Here is a 12,594-nt window from a genome sequence, read left to right as displayed (position 1 = left end):
TAAAAAGAATTTCCTCAGTTCCCGGCTCTTCGCTGCTTGGTGGTTCCTGGTGGGGGTGGGGGTGGGGGTGGGGCGCCCCCGGGCTGCAGGAGGGGAGACGCGCTGGCTCTGCCGTCCCCTTCGCTTTCAACCAGAGCGCGGGTCAGAGTAGGCGGCTGATGGCTATTCGCCTCAGAGCTGCCGTCCTCGATGCCCCGACCTTTCCTGTCTCTGGAGGTTCAAGGCAGGGATCCCCTAACATTAGCCCTGGGCCTCGACTTTACCCTAGCCCTAGCCCTAGCCCTGACCTTCATCTTGTGCCCTAGCCCTCTGCCCAGAGCTTAAGGCAGCCGCCCTAAGGACAGTCCGCCTCACCTCTCAGGTCCCATCCTCCCTGGGCCTGAGCCAACATTCACCACAGACCAGTGCCCGGGGGAGGCGACCTCGAGCCTCCCCACCCGCTCCAGCCTTCCCGGCCCCATGTTTTCAGCGATTCCGGGACCTGCTCCTCACCTCCTGGGTGGGTGTTTAAAACGTGCTTTCTAGGGCGCCACCCCGATCTGGAGGCCAGCATAGCCCCCCACCAGGGGAGCCCAGATCCCGTCCTGTGTCCCTCAAAACAGTTACAGCCTCCCCTCTTCACCAGCACCCGTGCCGGGCCATCTCAGCTCCTCCGCCCAGCGGCTCAGCTCCTTGTGCCTTAACCATTCCCCTAATCCTAACCCTAGCCCTAACCTAGCCTTCACCGTAGCCCTAACCTAGCCCTCACCCTAGCCCTAACCTAGCCCTCATCCAGAGCAGCCCTGCAGGCAGCGTCGGGGGGCGTCGCAGGCACCCCGTGCTCTGGGCTCCGACTCCGGAGGACACTGGGAGGCGGCGGCTCAGGCCCCTGTACGTGGCTTGGTGATCGGAATAAACTGCTGTCTCCCAGCTGATGTGAAAGGCAGTGAAGTTTCTCGCGCTCCCCTCTGCCGTGCGGAGAGCAGAGGTCGCCCGTGGGCAGAGGCTCGGGCCTCGCGGTCAGGGCTCTGCGCCCGGCGTGGCCTGTTCCTCTAACAGGTCAGCCCTCCGCTGTGCAGGGAGCTGGCCGCCAGAGCAGAATTCGGTCTGACCAGGCGTAGAACCGATGGGTGCTTCCTTCCGGGGTGTGCTCGTGGCTTTGGGGAGGGGGCTTTCTGACGCATCGTGTCCCGGGTAAGAGGGGAATGGTGCACGTACCTCACAGGGCTGGGAAAGGGGCTCCTGTGGGCGGCGAGCCCGGTGTCGGGGGTCAGCGGCCCTGCCCGGAGACCGCGGTGCCCTCACACTGACCTGTCCCGACTCGGACAGGCTCAGCTCTGAGCTGAAATGGGCCGAGCGCCAACGATTCTGTGGAAGGAGGTGCTAGAACACCGAACGCGCGGCGACGGGAGGCAGTGAGCAGGCCTGCGTCGAGGACGCGCCAGGCCCCGGGCGCCGACGGGAGGCCGCCTCGGAGGAAGGCCCCGCCCGCTGCACAGGCCGCGGCCACAGCCACCGAGAGGCTGTCCTGCTGAGGTGCCCCGAGCTGTGCAGAGCCGTTCGGGGGGCTGCCATGTGTAATCCCAGTGTAAGCTTCGGGTTCACGTGCGTGACCCCGTGGAGGCGGTCTAATGGGTGGAGCCCGCGTTCACCCCGCTCCTCCCGTCACAGCTGGTCTGTTAGGCCCCAAGCAGTCCCGCCTCTTCGCCCTGAAGAACGCTGTTGCACAAACATGGCAAAAAACATGTGAACCAGAAACTGCCAGGATGTGGGAGGGAATGTGTGCTGATGGCTTGAGATAAAGGTAATTTTGAGTTAAACTTCTAAGTGCAGATGTGTGTTAGTGAGACAAACCCCAGACGGCATTTCCACTCAGAATCACCGCGGTGAGCATTTAATCTGTCGGCCACCGTGCGTTAGTTTCCCGTGTGCCGGGTGCCCACGAGCTCTCTTAGGGGTCACCTTGGGCAGGACTGAGCCCACGTGCTGTCTGGGGGGTCACCTTAGGCAGGAGTGAGCCCACGTGCTGTCTTGGGGGTCACCTTGGGCAGGAGTGAGCGGCGGTGCCCACGATGCCGCGTGCTGGTGGCGCGGTCGGACGTGCCGTTTCGTGTCTCCATGCCCAGGAGCCTCACCTCCTCCCAGCAGGTTCTCCCGCAGTCCACGGGGCGGGGGCACACGGGAGGGCTTTAGTCCGAGTCCAGGCTGTAGACGTGAAGCGCCCCGGCCAGTCGGGCTCCCAGAGAACTCCTTCCCGCGGCCACGACCACTTGGTTCTGGGGAGACAGAGCACGCTCATCGTCAGAGGACCGAGACAGGGGCCGGGACCTCGGCTGCCTTGCCCTCCTGGGGCCCAGAGGGACCGCCCGCACCCAGCCCGTGCCCTGCCCCAGCCACCAGGGCACCGCTCCTCACCCAGCCCGTGCCTGCCCCAGCCACCAGGGGACCGCCCGCACCCAGCCCGTGCCCTGCCCAGCCCATCAGGGGACCGCCCGCACCCACACCGTGCCCTGCCCAGCCCACCATGGGACCGCCCGCACCCAGCCCGTGCCCTGCCCCAGCCACCAGGGGCGGCAGAAGCAGCTCAGGTGGGGCCTCGCCCTGGCTCTGCTCCCTGCCCTCAGCCCCGCGCTCCCCGGCCACTGAAGGGACAGAGCTGTGAGCCCCACCTGTCCTGGGGAGCTCTCCCCCGGGGTGGGGTGGGGGGGCTGTGTGTGAGGTGAGGGGTGCTCCTCTCTTTCCCAAGTAAAAACAAAATCCCGTCTGAACGAGGCCATCCCCAAACCCCAGCCGGAGCCCAGCCCTGGCCCCACCTTGTCCTTGGACCGCACGGTGACCAGGCCGCTCCCGAACCGCGAGCTCGCCTGCGGAGAAGGGTGACGGGGGCCCTGGGAGACGCGCCCCCACGCGGACCAGCTCCCAGGAGGGGCAGGGCCCCACAGCTTCCCTCACGTCTGCGGTACTTACTTCCGGGGAAACGAGGACGTGCTGGGCCTGAAAGACATGGAGAGGAAGGGAGACTCAGCGTTCCACGTTCACGCGGGGCTTTCAGCCAGGTCTACCCGACGCGCCGCCTCCCGTTCCGCAGGCGCCTTAAAACGCGTGTGCTCCCTGACACCAGGAGGCCCGCTCAGAGGAATGCAGGCCAGAAAAACACACGTGTGGCCCAGCTGGCATGATCTATGAACCAGGAGGTCACGGTTCGATTCCCAGTCAGGGCACAGGCCTGGGTTGCGGGCTCCATCCCCAGGGCAGGGTGGGGGGTGGGGGGTGCAGGAGGCAGCCGATCCATGATGCTCTCTCATCATTGATGTTTCTCTCTCTCCCCCTCTCCCTTCCTCTCTGGAATAAATAAAACTATACTTAAAAAAGAAAAATACATGCGTAGAAGTGTCTAAATGTGAATATTATAACAGTGGCTAAAGGAACTACGGCTCATCTACAGATAAAATACACGACAACCACTAGACATATCATATGAGACGCTGGGGAGGCACCGGAACGTGCTGTACGTTGGCAGGTAAAGCAAACACGCGGCGCTGTGTGTGGCATGGAGCACAGTGTGGCCAGGGGAGGGGGGGTGCGCACAGTGTGGCCAGCGGGGGGAGGTGCGCACAGTGTGGCCAGCAGGTGGAGGTGCGCGCAGTGTGGCCAGTGGGTGGAGGTGCGCGCAGTGTGGCCAGTGGGTGGAGGTGCGCACAGTGTGGCCAGTGGGTGGAGGTGCGCGCAGTGTGGCCAGTGGGTGGAGGTGCGCGCAGTGTGGCCAGTGGGTGGAGGTGCGCACAGTGTGGCCAGCGGGGGGAGGTGCGCGCAGTGTGGCCAGCGGGGGGAGGTGCGCACAGTGTGGCCAGCAGGGGGAGGTGCGCGCAGTGTGGCTGGCTGGGAGGGCTGCGCTCACATCTGCTCTGGGCGCCCACGGTGCCGGGAGCCTCCCTGCTCTCCTGTCTCCCTGTAAAGGGCCCGACGCCGAGCCAGTAGCTTTGATGTGGATTCGACAGATCAAGTTCTAGGGAAAAATCCTAGGGGTTCTCAGGCCTTATCTCTGCCGAGTGGAACTCTGGGTAGATGGCCTTTCATTTTCCTTTGTACCATTTTGTGTAAATTTTTACAACAAACTTTCATTAATTTTTCAAGTTAAAAAATAACTTTTAGCCCTGGCTGGTTTGGCTCAGTGGATAGAGTGTCAGCCTGCAGACTCAAGGGTCCCGGGTTCGATTCCGGTCAGGGGCATGTACCTTGGTTGTGGGCACATCCCCAGTAGGGGGTGTGCAGGAGGCAGCTGATTGATGTTTCTAGCTCTCTCCCTCTCCCTTCCTCTCTGTAAAAAGTCAATAAAATATATTTAAAAAAATATTTTTTAAAAAATAAATAAATAACTTTTAAATTGGAAAATAGGAATGGCCAAGAGCTGTGGGCCCAGGAAACAAGGCGGTGGGCCAGGACGCAGAGGGGGGAGCTGGCGCAGTGGGCGGAGCCAGGCAGCGGCGGCTGACCAGGGTTCAGGGGTGCCAGGTCCCGGGGGCGAGCTGCGGGGCAGATGCTGCGGGGCGAGAACGAGGCGGCTGGGCCTACAAAACGCAGCCGAGGGCCGTGTCCGGACTGGGACTCGGTTCCAGCCAAGGCGGTGCGGGCCAGGGGGCCGTGATCCCGCAGAGCCGCCTGGCCCCCGGGTCGCGCTCCGCCGGAGAACACTACCTTCTCCTCTGGGCACGGGGACGTCCAGGACTTGCATTTGCCCGTCACGTCGCCGGAGAAGGTGCGCCGGCCGTTGTAGACGTAGACGCGGCCGTCCTCGCCCCCGATGAGCCCCGAGGTCATGTCCGCGATCCGCAGGGGGGCGGTCACGAGGACCTCGTCTGTGACAGGGAGACCAGCGGGAAGCGCCCACTCCCCGGCCCCGCTGCCCCCGCTCCGGACCCGCCCCCGGGCGCCAGGCCGACGTCACGCAGCCGAGCCCCGGTTTCCTGCCGACCACGCGTCCACAGCTGACATCACCCGCCACCACCTTCAAAAGGTGCAGCTCACTCTCACTGATGTTTCTCTCTCTCCCGCGCCCCTCCTCTCTGAAATCAATAAAAAGATACATATACCTATACCTATACCTATACCTATACCTATACATATACATATACATATACATATACCTATACATATACATATACCTATACATATACATATACATATACATATACATATACATATACCTATACATATACATATACATATACATATACATATACATATACATATACCTATACCTATACGTATACGTATACGTATACATATACATATACATATACATATACCTATACCTATACCTATACCTATACATATACATATACATATACATATACATATACCTATACATATACATATACATATACATATACATATACATATACATATACCTATACCTATACCTATACATATACCTATACATATACCTATACATATACATATACATATACCTATACATATACATATACATATACATATACCTATACCTATACCTATACATATACATATACATATACATATACCTATACCTATACCTATACATATACATATACATATACATATACATATACATATACATATACATATACCTATACCTATACCTATACATATACATATACATATACATATACATATACATATACATATACCTATACATATACATATACATATAAAAAAAATACAGCTCAGCCCGGCCGGCGTGGCTCAGTGGTTGAGCATCGACCTATGAACCAGGAGGTCAGGGTTCGATTCCCGGTCAGGGCACATGCCCAGGTTGCAGGCTCAATCCCCAGAGCGGGGCGTGCAGGAGGCAGCCGATCCATGATTCTCTCTCATCATGGATGTTTCTCCCTCTCCCTTCCTCTCTGACATCAATAACAATGTGTTTTTAAAAAAGTGGAGCTCCAGCGTTGCGCAGTGGCGGTATCGTCGCCGCTGGGTTTATTGCTGATTGAAAAAATGAAAGGTGCCGCTCCCTCTGTACGTACCCCTGGTGCCGGTTGGACCTGACTCAGCACCTCACGGCCGTGGCCACCAGGGGTCAGTGGAGAGGCAGAGCCCAAGGGACCAGCGGGGACCGTGTTGGAAGGAGCTACCTAAGCCGTCACCATCCAGATCGCTCAGGTGCAGGACGCCCCCGAAGCGCGAGAAGCGGCGGTCTCCGCTGAAGGTGCTGAGCAGGGCGGGCCGGGCGGCGGGGCTCAGCTGGTACATGCGGGTGGCCCCGCCCTGGTGCAGGGTCATGGTCAGGAAGGCCATCTTCGACACGTCGTCTGGAACGAACCACACCGTTCGGGGCCGGGCTCTGGACACGGCACAGGAGGTAAAGCGCCGAGGGGACGCCCAGCCCCGCGTCGGCTCCCGTCCGCGTGACCTACCGTGCGTGGGGGCGCCCACCAGCAGCACCGGCGTCCGCGTCCCATTCACCATCACGTGGCCACTGGACAGGGAGGTGCCCAGCTTCCCCATCGCCTGGGGAAGGTCAGGAGTCAAAGGCCGGCTGGGACACCGTTCCCGGGGCGCCCCGTCCGGGGGAGGGCGCCCTACCTTGTCGCCCGCGATGGAGAAGGCGCTCTGGCGGCCGGGCGGGAAGTAGCCGTCCACGCGGCCCAGGCTCTGCTTCTCGTCCCGCGAGTGGAACAGGCGGCCCAGGCTGGAAGGGAGCACACGGGGCACAGGGGGGTCCGGGGGGGAGCTGGCCAGGTGCTCGGGTCCCCCGCCAGGTCCCCCTGCGCACCTGGGTCCGTCTGGGCGACCACAGGCTCAGAGCGGCCGTCGGGGAGGGAGGCCCTGGGTTGGGACCTCTGATACAAGGCCCCCCACCTGCCCGACGGACAGAAGGACAGGCTGCCCGCCAGGCCGGCTGACCTCTGTCCCCCAAATCCATGTGTTGAAGCCCTGGCCCCCGGCTCCTCGGACTGTGACCCGAGTTGGAGGCAGAGTCTTTACGGAGAAGATGAAGGTAAAATGACGCCGTCGGTGCCGGCTCCAGCCCCAGCCCTGGTCGGGCGCGTGCGGGAGGCAACCATGGATGTGTCTCCCACATCGCTGTCTCTCCCCCTCCCTTCCACTCTCTCTAAAACTCAATGGGACGTGTCCTCGGGTGAGGATGAACACAAAGTAAGTGAGGTGGTCGGGGGCGGGAGGGAGGGACACCAGGGCGGCAGAGAGGGAAGGCCAGGCCGGGCCTGCCAGGGAGAGGCCTGGAGACACCGCCCTGCCGCGCGGCACCCGGAGCCGAGAGAAGGGCCCCGCGGAGCCGGAGGCGCGGCCCTTCGCAGGGGCAGCCCTGGCCCCGAGCACACGTCTCACCCTGCGGAGGACCTGCGGCCTCGCCTAGCCTCAGCGTCTCCCGGGCCCACGAGGGGACGAGGGGCCCGCAGCGCCCGGCTCACCTGCTGCTGTTCTTCCAGGTGGGGCTCCCCGCCAGCAGCAGCGTCCTGTTGTCCAGGTGGACGGCGTGGAGCGAGTAGCCCATCCAGGCGAAGTCCTCCTCGCCCCTCACCTGCCAGTCGGCCGCCTCCACGTTCAGCTTGTCTGCGCAGGACAGGGAGCCCCTCGCTTTACCCGGGGGGCCGGGAGGGAGGGAGGGAGGGAGGGAGGCTGGGAGGGAAGGGAGGCTGGAAGGGAGGGAGGCCGGGAGGGAGGGAGGGAGGCTGGGAGGGAGGCCAGGAGGGAAGGGAGGCTGGGAGGGAAGGGAGGCTGGAAGGGAGGGAGGCCGGGAGGGAGGGAGGGAGGGAGGCTGGGAGGGAAGGGAGGCTGGAAGGGAGGGAGGCCGGGAGGGAGGGAGGGAGGGAGGCGGGGAGGAGGACAGGCGGCCCTCTGTAGGTCATGGCGGACGGTTTCTCCCAGAGCTCTCAGACACCCCCCACCCGTGTCCCAGGCCCCGGGTTAGAGGGGCTCGCAGGTCCCGCAGGAAGAGCAGCTCACGCCGCGGCGGGGGACGCTCTACAGAGAGGCCCGCCTCGGGCGCTGTGGTGTCCCTGCTCTGTCACTGGGAGACGAAGGCTGAGCCGCTGGCCTTGGACCTGGACCCAGATGCCGGGTCTCCCTGTCCTCGGGGACCCCGCGTACCCCCCCCCCCCCCCAGAGCACCTGTAGGGGAGGCTGCGGGACTCCACGGGAGGACGTGGAGTGAGGAGGAGAGGCCGGGCCGAGCAGGGACTACCTCCGTGGCGTCGGCGGGGGCCGGAGTGGAAGGCGGCCACCATGCCCCGCTGCTTCCCGCCGCCCGGCGCGAAGGGGGAGCCGAGCACCAGGTCGGGCGCGCCGTCTCCGTCCACGTCGGCCGCCAGGAGCCGCCAGCCCAGGTTGCAGTACGTGTCCTGGGGAACGAGGCCACGTGTCCTCACCCGACGGGGGACGCCCGCCCCAGGGCCCCCCTGGCCGAGGGCCACATACCTGGCAGGAGATGGTGACGTCGGGGGCCCGGGACAGCTTTCCTCTCTTGGAGCCGAAGTAGACGTACACCGCGCCCTGGCGAGGACAAGCCGGCGGCCGTGAGGGCGGGGCGAGAGCGGGAGGACCAGGCAGTCCGTCCGTCCCTCGGGCAGGCTCCCGTGGGGACAGCGGCCTGGGCCCGGCTGCGGGGGCGACGGTCGCCTGGCGTTTCCCTCCCACGAGGCTGTTCCAGCCCCGGAGCAGCGCGGCCTTGGCTCCGCCGGCCCAGGGTCCGCTCGGCGGGATGCGAGGACCCCGCCCCGTGGGCGAGGCCCAGCAGTTAGGACGGCAGCACCGGGGAGGGGAGGGCTCGGGCAGGAGCAGCCTGGCCGGCGGGTCTGAGCCCCTCAGGAGCCCCAGGGCCTGGACTTTGTCACCTTCCCCTCCCCTCACCTCGAGGGCAAAGCACTGGCCGGAAGCAGGAGGCAGGAGGCAGGAGGCAGGAGCAGGCGCGCCAGGGACCCGAGACCTCGTCAGGGACCGAAGGGAGCGCCCCAGATCACCCACCCGGACGCCGGGCCGGCTCATCTGACCATCTGCTGCTGCCAGGGGCTCGGCCCCCCATCCATCCCTCCATCCCTCCATCCCCCCCGGCCTTACCTTGTAGGTGAGCTGCTCCGAGCCCGTGGAGGGGGCGCCCACGGCCAGGTCGGGCAGCCCGTCCCTGTTGAAGTCCAGCACGGCCAGGGCGGAGCCGAAGCGGCCTGCGGGCTGAGGGGCAGCGAGCCCTGGGCTCAGCCTCGGCTCAGACAGCCCGAGGCGGCCGCGGCGCCCACACACAACACCCGCAGCGCCCGCGGCACGCCGCCGGGTGGCCTGACCCAGCGCCACAGGAAGATGGGGCAGCGCAGGATGGAAAGGTCTGGAAGTCCCTGGGCCCGTGTGAACTCCAAAGAACCAAAGCCCAGCCCTCCCCCGGAACCTGCCTGAGGAGCGCCCTGCGGGAGCGCGGCCTCACCTGGGAGCCCTCCAGGACCCCGTGGGCCTCGGCCTCCAGGTCCAGGTCGAGGGGGGGCAGGCCCAGGTCGTTGCCATAAATGAGGTACACGCGCCCCACGTGCACGTGGCCGGGGCGGCTGTAGCCCGGGGCGCCCACCACCAGGTCGCCGTGCCCGTCCTGGTTGAGGTCGGCCGAGGTCATCGCCCTGCGGGGACGAGAGAGCCCGCCTGGTGTCTGCTAACAGCTACACTGTTGCCCGGCCGGCGTGGCTCAGTGGCTGAGCGTCGACCTATGAACCAGGAGGTCAGGGTTCGATTCCCGGTCAGGGCACATGCCCAGGTTGCAGGCTCCATCCCCAGTGTGGGGCGTGCAGGAGGCAGCCGATCAGTGATTCTCTCTCATCACTGATGTTTCTCTCTCCCCCTCTTCCTTCCTCTCTGAAATCAATAAAAATATATTTTTTAAAAATAGAAGCTACACTGTTCCCGTCACCACACCACTGTCTGCACTTCTCCTTCTGACACCGTCACTCCCCACACCTGTGACCGCCTGTCCCCGCGCACACGGACCCGACAGCACCCGTGCGCTCCAGCCCTTCGCGTGGGGCAACTCCCTGAGGTTCGTACACGCGTCCTGATGGACGTGAAGGAGGCGTCTTAGCGTTACTACCACGTAACCAAGGCAACGCTGACGAGGACGAATGGACAGGGCAATAGGGGCCGCTCATTCTATCGGTCCAACGACAGGGACAGGGACAGGGACACGGAGCCGGACACGCGCACCCACCAGCCCAGCCTCGCGTAGGGGCAGGACAGGAAGTACGACGCCAGGGGGCTGGCCACGTGCTTCCGCGGCCGCTGGGAGCTGCCCGTGAAGAGCGTCCGCAGGTTCCTCTCCAGGGTCTGGTACATGAAGGACAGCGAGTCCTGGAACGAGAGTCGTGGCGATGGGGAGGCCCCCTGTGTGAGTGGGGCACAGCAGCCCCCAGCGTGGGTCCTGCCGACACAGAGCAGACGGGAGCCTGGCGGGACCACGCGCTGGACCCTCCCGAGTCCAGGGAACAACTGAGCGCGCCCAAGGGAGGCCGAGGCCGAACGAGGACCCAGGCAGCCAGAGCCGCCGCGTGGGGCCTCCATCCATTCCCCCGGCCAGCGGCCCCCCCGCCCGCCTCGCCCTCCCGCCCGCCTCGCCCTCCCGCCCGCGCCTCGCCCTCCCGCCCGCGCCTCGCCCTCCCGCCCGCCTCGCCCTCCCGCCCGCGCCTCGCCCTCCCGCCCGCGCCTCGCCCTCCCGCCCGCCTCGCCCTCCCGCCCGCCTCGCCCTCCCGCCCGCCTCGCCCTCCCGCCCGCCTCGCCCTCCCGCCTGCGGCTCTGGCACAGACCAGACTGGAGGCCGAGGGTCGGGGGCCTGGCACGCACGAGTGACTCTCAGGGAGCGTCACACAGCCCGTGACGCCCAGGGCAGGGCCGGGGGTCCTCTCTCCACAAACAGTGGGCGCTCCTCACCGAGGTCCAGGAGTCCACGCTGAAGACGGCGCCCCTCGCCGTGTAGTTTATGTGCCTGGCGGCGTCCGTGGTGAGGGAGGCAGTCAGGTTCCGGTGGGAGTCGCTCTTCTGCGCGTGGGAGCTGCTGAGAGAGGAGCAGGCCCGGGAAACCACCATGAGGTGAAGAACGCCGCCGAGTTAGCCACAGGCTCCCAGCCCATGTCGTGGCTGTGACTCCTCCCCCGAGGGTGTTTTCCCATTGGTTTTAGGGAGAGGGAGAGGCAGAGGGAGAGAGAAACAGCGATGTGAGAGGAACACATCGATGGGCTGCCTCCTGCACACGCCCGACCAGGGCCCGGGCCAGGGAGGAGCCTGCAACCGAGGTACATGACCTTGTCCCGAATGGAACCCTGGGTCAAGGGTAAGGGTGAGGTCTGGGTCAAGATTAAGGATGAGGTCTGGGTCAAAGTTAAGGCTGAGGTCTGGGTCAAGGGTAAGGGTGAGGCCTGGGTCAAGGTTAAGGGTGAGGTCTGGGTCAAGATTAAGGGTGAAGCCTGGGTCAAGGTTAAGGGTGAGGTCTGGGTCAAGGTTAAGGGTGAGGCCTGGGTCAAGGGTAAGGGTGAGGTCTGGGTCAAGGGTAAGGGTGAGGTCTGGGTCAAGGGTAAGGGTGAGGTCTGGGTCAAGGGTAAGGGTGAGGCCTGGGTAAAGGTTACGAGTGATGACAACAGTAGCGGATTCACTAATACCACTCGCTCCCACGTGATGGTGACTGAGCAGCAGACTGGCGTGCACTTTACTGAGCGCCTTACTCGTGCACAGCCCGCCCCGTGACTCCGCTCTAAACCCACCGGCTGGGAGGGCTGACCTGGCCTCTGTCAGTCTGTCTACAATTCTCACCTTCATGTCTGCGCACACCCTCGGTGAGCATGTCGCTCGGAGCCAGGCGGGGCCACTTACCCCTGGGGGCCGGTCCGCTGGCCGCCGCAGGTGATGAACAGCGGGTTCTCGGGCAGGCTGCAGTCCCTGCGGGGCAGCCAGGGGTCAGGCCTCCTCCAGGGGGGGGGGAGCGCCTGAGGGGCCCCCACAGCTACCCAGGCCCACAGCCGCCTCCCTGCCCTGCACCGCTGAGCTGCCCTGAGCCCAGGAACCCGCTCAGACGCCGGGGAAGGGCTAAGGTCTGCTTTTTAGTCTTTGTTGTTGGTTTTATTTCAGAGAGAGGAAGGGAGAGGGAGAGAGAGATAGAAACATCAGTGATGAGAGAGAATCATGGACCGGCTGCCTCCTGCACGCCCCACACTGGAGATGGAGCCCGCAACCGGGCCTGTGCCCTGACCGGGAATCAAACTGTGACCTCCTGGGTCATAGGTCAACGCTCAACCATGTGAGCCACATGAACTTTATAAAACAGACACATGCAGGCCATCCCCCTGTGGCCACGGGTTCAAACCCCGCCCGTCAAACTAAACTCCCTTCTGACAGCAGCGCCGAGCGGCGGGGCCCCTCCCAGCAGCCCCGGCGGGTGGGCCCGCCTGCCCATTCACGGAGGCGGCGGCGGAGCTCAGGGAGCGCAGGAGTGTGCGCACAGGAAACGCGAGGTCAGGAGACGCGGCGGTGGGTGGGAGGACAGGTGCCCACCGGGTCCCGTGGGCCAGCATGTGGCTGGTGAGGCGGTAGATGTTGGTGGACCAGAAGGCCATGTCGTCCAGGCCCCCGAGGAAGTAGTCCTGGAACTGCTCC

General features: G+C 64.0%; 1 protein-coding gene across 3 annotated transcripts in view; it reads right to left on the bottom strand.

Annotated features, from left to right (window-relative positions):
- Positions 1–44: 44 nt before the first annotated feature.
- Positions 45–12,594, bottom strand: part of GPLD1 (glycosylphosphatidylinositol specific phospholipase D1) — a 24,019-nt gene continuing 11,469 nt past the window's right edge. Inside the window, exons 12-28 of one of the 3 annotated variants that reach the window (XR_013812948.1) lie at positions 12,493–12,594; positions 11,815–11,880; positions 10,879–11,002; positions 10,163–10,302; positions 9,395–9,581; positions 9,037–9,147; positions 8,398–8,472; positions 8,165–8,321; positions 7,392–7,533; positions 6,544–6,649; positions 6,375–6,468; positions 6,093–6,269; positions 4,675–4,835; positions 2,947–2,973; positions 2,793–2,843; positions 1,982–2,255; positions 45–1,941 (exon numbers count right to left, since the gene is read on the bottom strand). Coding sequence is in view for 2 of the 3 variants with exons in the window: in XM_079761188.1 (XP_079617314.1) it covers positions 2,169–2,255; positions 2,793–2,843; positions 2,947–2,973; positions 4,675–4,835; positions 6,093–6,269; positions 6,375–6,468; positions 6,544–6,649; positions 7,392–7,533; positions 8,165–8,321; positions 8,398–8,472; positions 9,037–9,147; positions 9,395–9,581; positions 10,163–10,302; positions 10,879–11,002; positions 11,815–11,880; positions 12,493–12,594 (1,807 nt within the window). In the remaining variant the exon portion in view is untranslated. Of the gene's footprint in view, positions 2,256–2,792; positions 2,844–2,946; positions 2,974–4,674; positions 4,836–6,092; positions 6,270–6,374; positions 6,469–6,543; positions 6,650–7,391; positions 7,534–8,164; positions 8,322–8,397; positions 8,473–9,036; positions 9,148–9,394; positions 9,582–10,162; positions 10,303–10,878; positions 11,003–11,814; positions 11,881–12,492 lie in introns of all 3 variants that reach the window. The other 2 variants (XM_079761188.1, XM_079761189.1) reach the window with 2 other exon arrangements.

The sequence above is a fragment of the Cnephaeus nilssonii genome (genome assembly GCF_951640355.1).
Source record: "Cnephaeus nilssonii genome assembly, chromosome: 21".
In the NCBI taxonomy this organism is placed as follows: domain Eukaryota; kingdom Metazoa; phylum Chordata; class Mammalia; order Chiroptera; family Vespertilionidae; genus Cnephaeus; species Cnephaeus nilssonii.
This window is presented reverse-complemented; position numbering and strand designations above follow the sequence as displayed.